This window comes from Cervus canadensis, chromosome 8, assembly GCF_019320065.1.
Source record: "Cervus canadensis isolate Bull #8, Minnesota chromosome 8, ASM1932006v1, whole genome shotgun sequence".
Classification (NCBI taxonomy): Eukaryota; Metazoa; Chordata; class Mammalia; order Artiodactyla; family Cervidae; genus Cervus; species Cervus canadensis.
Window position 1 is genome coordinate 28296871 of NC_057393.1, and position 13715 is coordinate 28310585.

Sequence of the window (13715 nt, forward strand, 5' to 3'; positions counted from 1 at the left end):
GAACCAGGCATCCTGGAGTCCAAAGTCAAGTAGACCTTTGAAAGCGTAACTACAAACAAAGCTAGTGGAGGTGATGCAATTCCAGCTGAGCTATTTCAAGTCCTAAAAGATGATGCTGTGAAAGTGCTGCACTCAATATGCCAGCAAATGTGGAAAACTTAGCAGTGGCCACAGGACTGGAAAAGGTCAGTTTTCATTCCAATCCCAAAGAAAGGCAATGCCAAAGAATGTTCAAACTGTTGCACAATTGCACTCATCTCACACGCTAGCAAAATAATGCTCAAAATTCTCCAAGTGAGGCTTCAATGGTACGTGAGCTGAGAACATCCAGATGTTCAAGCTGGATTTAGAAAAGGCAGAGGAACCAGAGATCAAATTGTCAACATCCATTGGATCATAGAAAAAGCAAGAGAATTCCAGAAAAACATCTACTTCTGCTTTATTGACATGCCAAAGCCTTTGACTGTGTGGATCACAACAAACTGTGGAAAATTCTGAAAGAAATGGGAATACCAAACCACCTGACCTGCCTCCTGAGAAATCTGTATGCAGGTCAAGAAGCAAGTTAGAACCATATGTGGAACAATGGACTGGTTCCAAATAGGGAAAGGAGTATGTCAAGGCTGTATATTGTTACCCTGCTTATTTAACGTCTGTGCAGAGTACATCATGTGAAATGCCAGGCTGGATGAAGCACAAGATTGCTGGGAGAAATATCAACAACTTAAGATATGCAGATGACACCACTCTTATGGCAGAAAGCAAAGAGGAACTGAAGAGCCTGTTGGTGAAAGTGAAAGAGGAAAGTGAAAAAGCTGGCTTAAAATTCAACATTCAAAAAAATGAAGATCATGACATCTGGTCCCATCACTTCAGGCAATTAGATGGGGAAACAATGGAAGCAGCAACAGACTTTATTTTCTTGGGCTCCAAAATCACTGCAGATGGTGACTATAGCCATGAAATTAAAAGATGCTTACTCCTTGGAAGAAAAGCTATGACCAACCTAGACAGCATATTAAAAAGCAGAGACATTACTTTGCCGACAAAGGTCCATCTAGTCAAAGGTATGGTTTTTCCAGTAGTCATGTACAGATGTGAGAGCTGGACCATAAAGAAGGCTGAGTGCTGAAGAATTGATGCTTTTGAACTGTGTTGTTGGAGAAGATTCTTGAGAGTCCCTTGGACTGCAAGGAGATCAAACCAGTCAATCCTAAAGAAAATCAGTCCTGAATATTCATTGGAAGGACTGATGCTGAAGCTCCAATACTTTGGCTACCTGATTCGAAGAACTGACTCATTGGAAAAGACTCTGATGCTGGGAAAGACTGAAGGCAGGAGGAGAAGGGTATGACAGAGGATGAGATGGTTGGATGGCATCACTGACTCAATGGACATGATTTTGAGCAAGGTCTGGGAGTTGGTGATGGACAGGGAGGCCTGATGTACTGCAGTCCATAGGTCACAAAGAGTTGGACACAACTGAGGGACTGAACTGAACTGAAGATCATGAAAAATAAGGAAAGACTGAAAAACTACTATTAGACCAGAGGAGACTCAGGAGACATAACTAGATACAATGTGGGTACTAGATGTGATCCTGGGAAGATCTGTCCTGTGACTAGTCTTGTGTAAGTCTTCCTGTGAGCATATGTTTTCAGTTCTTTTGAGTAATGGACTGTAGCCTGCCAGGCTCCACTGTCTGTGGAATTCTCTAGGCAAGAATACTAGAGTGGGTAGCCATTTCCTTCTCCAGGGTATCTTCCTGACCCAGGGATTGAATCTGAGTATCCTGCATTGGGGCTTCCCTGGTGGCTCAGAGATTAAAGCGTCTGCCTGCAATGCGGGAGACCCAGGTTCAATCCCTGGGTCGGGAAGATCCCCTGGAGAAGGAAATGGCAACCCACTCCAGTACTCTTGCCTGGAGAATCCCATGGACGGAGGAGCCTGGTAGGCTACAGTCCATGAGGTGGCAAAGAGTTGGACATGACTGAGCGACTTCACTCACTCACTCACTCATCCTGCATTACAGGCAGATTCTTTACTGTCTTAGCCCCTATGAAAGCCTCAATTGCTAGGTCATAGAGTAGGTGTATGTTTAGATCAATAATAAACTGCCAGACCTTTTCCCAAAGTGGCTGTACCATTGTCATCTCTCACCAAGAATGTAGGAGAGTATCTTGTTAGACTTCAAAATAGATAGTATACAAGAAGGATTTCCTCATATTTGGGGGGTATAAACCTCTCAATCAAATATATATTTTGAGAATACTTTCTCCCAGACTGTGGCTTGTGTATTCATTTTGATGGGCAGAAAATTTTAATTTTGATAAAATCTAATTTGTTGGATATTTCTTTTGTATTATTGCTTTGTGTGTCTTAAGAAACTATTGTCTACTTTGACTCACAGAGCTATTTTTATATTTTTTTCTTCTGACAGCTTTAGAGTTTTAGATTTTATGTTTAAATCTGTGATCTATTTTTAATTAATTTTTTTGTATGGTGTGAGGTAGGGATATTTTCCACATGGCTAGCCAGTGGTACCAGTACTGTTTGTCACCCTTGCTCTGTTAGATTGCTTTGGCATCACTATGGACACTGCAAAGCACAGGTTGTTCTTCTCGGCCCTCTTGATTACCCCTAGTGTGGAGAGAGAAGAGTTATCTCTTTCATATCTCCTAATCCATTCACTTCTATCCAGATATTTTCTGGATGTTCCTGAAGTCTGACTCATAAGCCCAGGGAGTTTTCTGTGGTTGTCGGTGAGTTGTAGTGACTGGATTATCTCCTCTGTCTGGACACAGGATGGCCAGTGTACCAGTAAAGGAACGAGTGAAGGTATCTCAGAACTGGAGGTTGGGGCGCTGCCGAGAGGGGATTCTGCTGAAGTGGAGATGCAGGTAAGTAGCCTCTTGACTCCTTTAAAGCTCCCTGGGACATAAAAGCATACTGGGAATGAAAAATCTAGTCCGAGCTGGAGTATAAATGTGCCTGACTTGGGTGATGAGCCAGGGGTGATTCTTTAAACACGTAGGGGACATCAGAAGGACAGCTTTTTTTCACATCTAAAAAAAGATTACCCCCCAAAAATGTACTTTAATTTAACAGAGCCTGTATTTTTATGATTATAAAAATAATAAATGTTTATTGTAGAAATTTGAAAAAAATAGAAAAAGTTAAAGAAGAAAATAAACTTATCTAAATCCTACCACTCAGAAGTAACCTCTGTTAATACACCTCATCAAAAGAAAGAGATGAAGCCAATACTCCACCTCATCTTGTTTTACAATTTTTTAAAAAAAAATGTTCTACTCTAGGGAGTTACACCTTCCCTCTTGGCTTCCTGTAGTGCTCTCCCCTACTTTTATTAAAAAGCTAAATAGGATCTGAAGATTTGGATATATATGTTATAGGAGGCAGAGCTTAGAAAAAAATGGCAGGAGATTTAAATAATGGCTTTGGCATTGCTAATGCCACAGATTTTATACCTCACTGATGCTAAATTATTCCAGTTATTATTTGATTACTCACCAAAAAGTACTCCTTGTTGATTGGTTCGAATGGACAGGGAACAGCATGATTCCACATTCCAATTGACCTGGACCTCTGCTCGTAGGGCCAGGCAGGCTTCTTCATGTGATGAAGAAGGGTCCAGTTTTGCTTGTATCCAACTTCTGCTGCTTTCCCTGACACGAGTTCCTGTGAATTATGTGGTGGTAGTGATGGTAAAGAAACTCAGGGGACGAAAGATGAATTTGTATGATAAAGGACTTTACCTTCTGCTTCCTATTTGCCTTTTATTACCAGAAGGAAGAGTTTATTTCTCTATCAAGATTTTGTTCCTGATGTCTTTTTGGGCTCGTTTCAAGCAGTGTGGCAAATAAATACACAAAATGGTTACTAGGCTGCCCCGGGATTCTCCACTGTTCACCTGGCATGAACCTGGTTTCTTGTGCTGGGCAAATGGCTATTTACCAGATGGCTCTAAACACATGAATTCCAAACCCTTCTGTTTGTTGCCCACTTGAGTATGCCACAAACTTGTGCAAGGGCATGTTGAAGAAGAATGTGCGTATGAATGAGAGTGCAGGCATCTGTACACTATACATGTTCCATATAATATGTGCACACACTTGTTAAAACCTCATGTGTAGAAACTAGTTGCTACAAAGTCCAAGCTGCATCTAATGGTCCGTCAAGTCAATTTGCAGAACTTTTGTACATTCCCATGACGCTTGTAGTAAGGAGTCTGGGGAAGAAACACAGCCCAGTTTGCTCAGACAGACTTGGCAGTGGGAGATGGTGTCTCTACAAATGGGGATGAATCATCTGCCCCTATGCTTTGCTTGGGACCTGGTAGGTCCAGGACCCCGCTGTGGTGTAGGACAGGCTGTGGGGCTCTACCTTGGGAAAGAAGCTTAGTCCCCACCAGAGAGCATGGTGTCTGGCAGAGTCCTCTTTGTTTTTAGTGCTTACTCCATGTCGTGGGACTGGTCTGTGGCTTCCAATGTTTCTTCCTCCTGCCAGATTGTGGTTAGAATCTTTTAACTGTTTGTGGATTTCTATTATCAACTTTCTGTGAGAGCCAGTCATTTCTCTGTAGTCACTGTACTACTGTAGTAACTGTAGTACACTGGTCTGGAGCTATGTTTTGCCATTGCTATACTTAGCCTCTAGTACAGAAACTTAGATATCCTCTGAGAGGATCTAGGTATTTAATCAGTACATTAGCATCCTTTCCTAAATGGCTTTATTCCTTTCACTTAAAAATGGCCCCTTTGCTCTAGTAGGACAAGGGAATGGGGCTTCCCTGGGCTCACTCCTCTCTTTTCTCTATCACACCCTAACTGATCTATTGGGAAAAAGGTGTGTATGGGAGTCTTGGAATCTTGAAACTTACCGCTTAATCTTCAGATCAGAGAGGGCACAGAATGAAAGAAAACTATTTCATCTGAGTGGAAGATTTCTTTTTGCTCTTTCCCACCCTTTAATTATTGCTTTTTTTGAGGGGGAGTGCTCTGTCTACTCAAAAGAAGTCTATAGGTAGCCAGTAATTCAAGTCTTAAACATTCTCCATTTATTTATTTATTTAGGCACCATGGGTAGCTGGGCTTCCTGGTGGCTTAGATAGTAGAGAATCCTCCTGCAATGCAGGAGACCTGGGTTCAATCCCTGGGTCGGGAAGATCCCCTGGAGAAGGGAATGGCTACCCACTCCAGTATTCTAGCCTGGAGAATCCCAAAGACAGAGGGTCCTGGCAGGCTACAGTCCATGGGGATCACAAAGAGTCAAACACAACTGATCAACTAACACTTTCACTTTCACATGGGTAGCTAGGGGGATAGTTCCCTGACCAGGGATTGAATCCTAGGGCCTTAGCAGTGAAAGTACCAAGTCCTAATCACTGGACCACCAGGGAACTCCTAAGCATTCTCCTTTTAAAAGTGACATTAAATGGGTCTTTTATTCTGACTTTCTTTTAGAAAGTCCAAAGAAGGTAAGTAAGTAAGTAAATGAAAGTCGCTCAGTCATGTACAACTCTTTGCAACCCCATGAACTATACAGTCCATGGAATTCTCCAGGCCAGAATACTGGAATGGGTAGCCTTTCCCTTCTCTAGGGGATCTTCCCAACCCAGGGATCAAACCCAGGTCTCCCGCATTGTGGGTGGATTCTTTACCAGCTAAGCCACAAGGGAAGCCAAAAGAAGATAGGGTCACCACGAAGCTTAATCACTTTAGTTTTCTAGGGAAATAGTGATAAATAAGATATTTCTAGGGAAATAGTGATAAATAAGATAATTCTAGGGAAATAGTGATAAAGAAGATAGTCACCACAAAGCTTAATCACTCTAGTTTTCTAGGGAAGCCTAAGGGTAGGTAGCAGTTTTGAAGGAGGGGAGTGAGATATAGACTTAGGCTTATAGGTAATGCTAAGTTGGGGATTGGTCAGCCTTTCTAAAGACTGAAGTTGAATTTTCCTGCTCTATCTTGATGATTCTTAAATTTTGTTTTTCATCTCTGCAGTCAGATGCCCTGGATGCAGCTAGAGGGTGATTCTCTGTACATATCCCAGGCTAATTTCATCTTGGCCTATCAGTTCCGCCCAGATGGTGCCAGCTTGAACCGGAGGCCCCTGGGAGTCTTTGCTGGACATGATGAGGATGTTTGCCACTTCGTGCTGGCCAACTCGCATATTATCAGTGCAGGGGGGTAAGTGCTGCAGGCTTCTCCTTCCTTCCTCTTCAATGTTCTTCAGAGACCTTCTGCCTGCTTCTGACTTTTCTGTCTCTACTCCAAAAGGATGAGTAGGGAGACTAGAAGAAGGGGTAATGTTTTTTTTTTTTCCATTTAAAGCAGGTACTTAATAGGGTAAGCTGGAAAAGGAAAACAGGAAGAACCTTTAATGAAAAGGGAAGCTGGTTTTGATACTCTCAAGGGGGAGATTTGTTTTGTCTCTCAGCTTTCTTCAGCCCCAAGTGTACTGAAGAAGTAAAGGTATCTAGAAACTCAGCACCTTATTGGGCTGAATTGCCTAAAGCTTAGCAAATTGGAAGTCATTGGAGATTTGGGCTGTTTCTATAGACTTGTTTTCTTCCTGCAGAGAAAGTAATTGGCTCTCAGGGGTTGGCTTCTTATTTCTCTCCTAGAGATGGGAAGATTGGTATTCATAAGATTCATAGCACCTTCACTGTCAAGTACTCGGCCCATGAACAGGAAGTGAACTGTGTGGATTGCAAAGGGGGCATCATTGTGAGTGGCTCCAGAGACAGGACAGCCAAGGTGAGATCTCCTCCTTACATACTGCTATTCCCTCCTGTCTATAGGGAGTGGGGAGGGAGGGGGTGGATAGGAGCTTGAGTTTCAGGATTGGCGGAGGGCATCGAGTTGGGCCAGCACGGGAACGGCACAATAAAGAACTCACTTATGTGCCTCTGGCATGCAGCTTGCCATGCCAGGCTATGTCCCTGCCAGCTGGCCTGGGAAAGGAGTGGACAGTGGCTGGGAAGTTTGCCACTCACTTGAAATGTGGCGTGAACTCAAAAACAGAGGACCTGGCCAGCTTTTCCTCCCTGAGCTGAGTTTCCTCAAGTTTGTGGGTTGAGTTCTAACCCCAATATTTTATTTTAAAATCTCCTACCTTTTGCTCACTCTTTGTTTGGGAAGGTTAATTTTTTACCACCTTGTTTATAAGGAATCAGGCTGATAATTAAAATGTATTTTTACTGCTTCTCTGGAGAGTGATGTGGTCAGTAAGCAGTGGAAAGACAATGAGAGGAGGGCATTGTTTGTTGTGTCATTGCCAAGTTGCCTGGTCTAAACTCAGACATCTGCCAAGGCCCAACAGAATGAGACTGATAAGTAGCCTGACCCCTGCTTTATGGACTCAGCTCCTTTATGTCTGGGTTAAATAGGCTTCCACATGAGAAACAGAGAAGAACTTTCTCCATCTCTGTGTCCCGTGGCCCTTGCCAGGGCTCACATATGCCTGGTCCTTTGGGGCTGCTGTGGGAACTTTGCTGACAATTCAGTTGATGGTACAGGAAGCTTGATAGGTTCGTGCTTGTGTGTTTCCCAGCATCTGGAGACTCCACATTGCTAACAGGAGCAAAATGCTTATCCATGTCAGCTAATGGGGCTCTAAGACACATGGGGCAGAGGCCTCAGGAGAGAGAAGTTGTAGTCTTTACTAACTTTTCTGACTCATGTTCTCTTTATTGATTATACCTTCATGTAAAAATGTTGCTAATTTATGTAAAAAGGACTAAATAATGTTCCTTTCTATTTATGGAAGTTTCTCCTCCTTTGCTAATTTTTTTCGTACACTTTGTATTTCTGTCAGAGAAATGTGCTCATCAGCACAGGGAACCTGAGAAAAATTCAGAAAATCTTTCAAACCAACATGGAAACTGAATTTCTTTTATCTGAATCCTCCACCCCATACTTATTTCACATTTCTGATTGGTCACCATCTTTGTACCATTCCTTGCAAAAAGAATAGCCTTAATTTTGCTATACTTCTCAGAAGACAATTTCCTTAGATACCTTTTGTACATGTGTGACCTAGATATTCTTGTCTCATTCTAGCATTGTATTGTCATGGCTTCAAGTCTCTCTGTGAAACCTTCAATGGTATCTCTTTTTTCCATTCATTTCTCTGTAGTCTGCCTCCCAGAGCAGTATAAACTAAGTTTTATGACCATATGTAGCAATTCATGGTATAGATTGATTATAGTTGAAGATTGACAGCAATTATTGGAATATTGGGTTAGTTCCATGTTTTAAGTACAACTATTTATTGTTTTAGAGTTTTTAAGCATTAAAATCAGTACTCTCTAATTCTCAAATTGTCACTATAGTACATTCCTATTCCTTTTGAAGATTTCTTTTTAGTCAATGACAGAATTCTTCCCTTGGTTCAACTCCAGGAAGCTAGTCAGCTATTTTGGGGCTTCCCAGTGACCTCCAGGCCAGCTCATCTTTTCTGACTTTCAGTATACTGCTTCTGTCCCCTCCTTATATTGTTTTCTTTGCATTTACCCACCTTCATCTTCTGGACCATTTTCATGTTACCCACAGTTAGCCTTTTATAACTGACTCTCCATTTCTTTTTGGTGGCGTCTGTAATTCTCCAGCTGCTTCTACAGGTTTCTAAAACCTGAACCTATATAAGAACTTAGTCATGTTCATCTGTAAACATCTATAGACCCCTGACCCTGACCCAAGTTTCAGAATTACTGTGACTTAGCTTGGATTGCCTCTCTGGACTGACTTTAGTGAGACTGGCTCCATCCTGAGATGTGATAGAATGGTAGCTTACATTGTTGCTGGGTCTGGGCCAAGGCTGATCATTTGTTCATTTTTTCCCTTTTTTTTTCATTCTGATAAGTGCCTACTCTATGTGAGGCTTCAAAGGGGAGGAAGATAGTCTTTCTTTAAGGGGAACTGAGACTGCATGCACTGGCTATGAAGCTGGTTGGAAGTGGCCAGGTTTATGAAGTTGTAAGGCTCTAGGGAAAGGGCCAGAAAATTTCGAGTTTAGAGAGTTTACATCTGACTTGGAAGGAGAGATTTTATGAAGGAGGGAACATTTGAACTGTTTGGTTTTTTTTTTCATCTTTTAGGTATTTTTCTGTGCATAGGTTTGCTTTTTTTATTTTATAATAACATAGAATGTACAGGCACTGTGCTAATAAGCCCTTTACATTTATTCGTTTTATCACTTTATTCTTTACTGTAATTTTCCCCCACATAGTTATGGTCATAATATATCTATTTTTAAATTAATTATTATTGGAGTAGAGTTGATTTACAATGTCATGTTAGTTTCTGCTGTACAGCAAAGTGAATCAGTTGTACATATATTTATATCCCCTTTTTTTTAGATTCTGTTCTCATATAGGTCATTACAAAGCACTGAGTAGAGTTCCCTGCGCTATATATGTGGTGGATCTTTATTAGGTGTCTGTTTTTCATATAGTAGTGTGTATGTGTCAATCCCACCTTCCACCCACGTCTCCCTTGGTAACCATTAGTTTGTTTTCTATGTCTGTGACACTATTTCTGTTTTGTAAATAGGTTCATTTGTACCATTTTTTAGATTGTACATACAAGTATCATCATATGATATTTGTCTTTTCTCTGTCTGACTTACTTCACTTAGTATGACAGTCTCCAGGTCCATCCATGTTGCTGCAAATGGCATTATTTCTTTCTGTATTATGACTGAGTAATATTCCATTATATGAATGTACCACTTTATCCCTTCCTCTGTCGGTGGATATTTATGTTGCTTCTATGTCTTGCCTATTGTGAATAGTGTACAGTGAACATTGGGATAACATATATCTCTTCAAATTATGGTTTTCTCTGGATCTGTGCCATAGTGGAATTGCTAGATCATATGATAGGTCCATTTTTAGTTTTTTTATGAAACCTCCCTGCTGTTCTCCATGGTGGCTGAACCAACTTACATTCTTACCAATAGTGTAGGAGGGTTCCCTTTTCTCCACACCCTCTCTAGCGTTTATTGCTTGTAGATTTTTTGATGATGGCCATTCTGACTGGCGTGAGGTGAAACCTCATTGTAGTTTGTTTTGCACTCCTTCTCTGATAGCTGGGTTGGTAAAAAATCCGCCTGCAATGCAAGAGACCTGGGTTTGATCCCTGGATTAGGAAGATCCCCTGGAGAAGGGAAAGGCTATCCACTCCAGTATTCTGGCCTGGAGAATTCCATGGAATGTATAGTCCATGGGGTTGCAAAGAGGTGGGCACGATTGAGCGACTTTCACATAGTGTATCTTATGTGTCCAATATACCCTGCTGTGTCTACTTTATTTTTTTAGGTTTTCTATTATTATTATAAATTATTGGTCATCTTTAATGGCTTCACAATGGAACTTATAATTTAGTTATTATTTTTCCTATTGGATATTTATATCTAGCTTTTCCTATAGCAATAAGAACCACCATTATTGATGCCTAATGCCTGCCAAATACTGTGCTCCTGTGCTAGGTGCTTTACACTTACCTTCACTTTTCCACACTGCAACCATAAGAGATAGGCATTACCTTCCATTTTATACATGAGAAAACTGAGGCTAAGAAGTTATAAAATATTCCTAACATCAGAGATACATAAGTAGCAACTAGAGTTCAAACCCAGATTTGTCTAATTCTAAAGCCCTTATGTGCTCTTCCTGCTAATGCAGCTGCAGGGAATATTTTTATCATTTAGGTTTTTCTTCATTTTAGGATTATTTTCCTAGGATAGTCTCGGCATTAGAATTACCGGTTTCAAGGCTTTGTTCATTTTAAGGGTGTTTATATATATCGCCAGTTGTTTTTATAAAAGGTCTGTATATATATCTACTTCCACTGAGTTATATCTTCTCCAGGGATGAGTCTGTTTGGATTTGACCACTGAAGGTTAAGATGTGATCAGCATACTCATGTTTTAGTGGATGGTGTGCTTCTAGTGCAGGTCAAGAGGGCCACTTTCCCTATATTGTGCTTGAGAAATTGCAGCATGCTTCTGGAGCCACTCCTGGGAACCAGGAACTTTGTTTTGTGGTTTTTCACAGTGGGATCCATCAGCCTGTTCAGTGAAGGACTCTAGTGAATTCTGGCCTTGAGCTGTACTCATAGATTTTGTAATCACAGTCTTTAGTGTCTCCCCACCCATCCCCAACAAGAACCTGTCTCCTCAGTAGTTTGCATCAGGGAAGAGGCAAACTTCTCTTCCAAGCTGAGCTGATCTGAAAGAGGACATTAAATACATCTAGTTACTACCAAAGTGACCTGATCCAAAAGAATGAGCCAAAATCATGGCATTCCAGGAAAAGTTGTGGAATTGACCTTTGTTTTCTGCCCTTCTTCATTCAGTATCTTCTTATTAAATTTATTTTCTTTTCCCTATGTTGGGAAAAGTAACTCACACCCTCCTCCCCCTATCATAGACACACAGAACCTAAGAAACACTTTCTCCTTTTTAGAGAAGAGATATGTGATCCTAAGAAGTCAGGACCACCCCCACTCCATCACCTACCCCTTAAACTCAAGGAATGTTTCCTGAGAGTTCTTCCATCTAAGGTCCTGACTGACTTTCGTGTGTTCCCCTTATAGCACCACAGGGACCTTGAGAGGTCACTGATCCATCTGGCTGCCTTAGGATCCCTCCTCGGTTGCTGTCTGGGGACAGCCATGTACATCTGAGGTTTCCTCTCTGTTTGGTTAGAGGCTTAGTCCCCTGTGTGTGTCATCTAGGGTAGGGTGCGGTGAGGGGGCCTTGTGCTTAATGGGAGATTTCTAAATGCACTGACCGCTGAGAGGGCTCTGTGAGTGTTGATTAGAGTTAAGCCCAGAGTGGCTGCTAATGTACATTCCTGACTGATAGGGACCAGATAATGTGCTCCAAGCAATATTTTTAACCTGTAGGAGATATGGAAGCTTAAAAGAGTTAAGCTTTTTTGCTACTTTTGGTGACACTAGGTGCTAAATTCCCTGCTGACATGAATAGCATTGGATTCTGGGTATTATCAACAAACAAACAACAACACACACCTTCCCACTTTGAAGTCCTCTTTTTCCATTCTTCCTTCCCTTGGATCTTTCTCTTTTACTCCTGTCTCTCTAATTCTACTCTAATTCTGTCTCTGTTCTCTCATACTGGGCCTTGATCATCTTCCCTCTACCTACCTCTCCAAAGTAAAATCTTGGTGACAGATAGGAAAAGGAAAACCCACAAACACAGGGAGGTTACTGAGAGAGGTGAGCCTCGCCTGCTAATAGCTTCTCAGTCGGATCCCAGTTGAGGAACGTGATACTGATTCCCTAGTATAAAACTGGCTGCTGCTCAAGGGTTCTCAGGTGGAAGTGAGAGGGTGGTTAGGATTCGGAGCTGACGTCTCTCCAGGTGGTAGGTAAGGCAGAAGCTGGAGAGGCCCCTCTGTGCTCCCCAGAGATCTGTGTGTGCAGGACAGAAAGATTCTCTGTTCCCACACCCGCTTGGGACAGGGACTCTACCTGGTGCATCTTTCCAGCCCCCCAACCTGATCCCAGGCAATGCCAACGAGAGCATCTCCTCTCCTGTTTCCAGGTATGGCCTTTGGCCTCAGGCCGGCTGGGGCAGTGCTTACACACCATCCAGACCGAAGACCGAGTCTGGTCCATTGCTATCAGCCCATTGCTCAGGTAAGGGAGATGTTTTGGGGTATGATTTTGTCCTGTGAAATAATGCTTTTATTTTATAAAGCATGTGGGCATCATCAGGAGAGGCTTGGGGCCCATGTCCACTTGGGCGTGTGTGCAAAGTCATGTTTGTGGAGTAGATTCATTGACAAATGTAGCAGAAGTGCCGATTTTGATGGTGGCTTTATCTTACGCTTTGGCCTGACTGCTGTTTCTCTAGTTTTATCTGTGACTAAGTGAGCTTTGCATCCTGACTTCTGCTTTCTAGGCTTTCTTAAACCGAGGCAGAGCCCCTCCCCAAGCAGGGTACATGGATGCCCTCTCTGCACCTGCTCTATCAGAGTGTTTGCCTGGTGTCTTCTCCCACTTCCTTTACCCTTCACTCCCCACCGAATGATCAATGGGAAAGCTGTAGGGCTGACACCCTCCAGCGTCAGGTTTAAGTCAGTCACTTGTTTTAGGAGAGAGTTGGTCCCCCTCTTTGCTCAGCCCCCTTCAGCCTTTTTCTTCTCACCCCAAGGAGGCTGCACCCCTCCTCCTGCCCCTCCACAGCTCTCTTTCAAATTTTTTTTCTTCCTAAAGAATTAGAGCCGATTAGCCACGTCATTAATTCTTCAATTTGACGGCTGATATAGCAGGACCTGAAACACATTGCTGACCTCAGAGCATGGAGACCCCGTTCCTTAGCATATTGACGATGAGAGAAGTTAATTAAAATTCCACAGAGCGGAGGTGTCGGCTAACCTATAAACCTGTCGCTGTTCGGAACAAATCATTCTAGCAATCCTCAGAAAAAGGGAAGGAAAGAGCAGCAGGGAGTAGAGAGGCCTAAGTGTGTGGGAGCCAAGGGTGGAAAATGGAGCTGTTGGGCTCTGGCCCCTCCTCAGTTTCTTCCTAACGCTGCCCCCTTTAAAGCCAGTTAGCCAAGCTTGGGTGTCTGTGGGCTGGATATGTATAAGGGCGGGAAGTGACAGGTGGGCTGGTGACTTCATCTTGGTGCTTACCTGAGGACTTATGCTGGCTTCA

At 42.5% G+C, this 13715-nt stretch overlaps 1 protein-coding gene and 1 non-coding gene across 3 annotated transcripts in view; one reads left to right on the forward strand and one right to left on the reverse strand.

Annotated features, from left to right (window-relative positions):
• Positions 1-13715, forward strand: part of FBXW4 (F-box and WD repeat domain containing 4) — an 81527-nt gene that overhangs the window by 14716 nt on the left and 53096 nt on the right. For both annotated transcript variants that reach the window (XM_043475656.1, XM_043475657.1), the window contains exons 2-5: positions 2805-2900; positions 6027-6212; positions 6650-6782; positions 12598-12692. In XM_043475656.1, coding sequence (XP_043331591.1) covers positions 2805-2900; positions 6027-6212; positions 6650-6782; positions 12598-12692 — 510 coding nt within the window. The remainder of the gene's footprint in view (positions 1-2804; positions 2901-6026; positions 6213-6649; positions 6783-12597; positions 12693-13715) is intronic.
• TRNAE-UUC lies at positions 5346-5419 on the reverse strand. The gene has a single exon. It is a non-coding gene; the product is annotated as a tRNA-Glu (tRNA).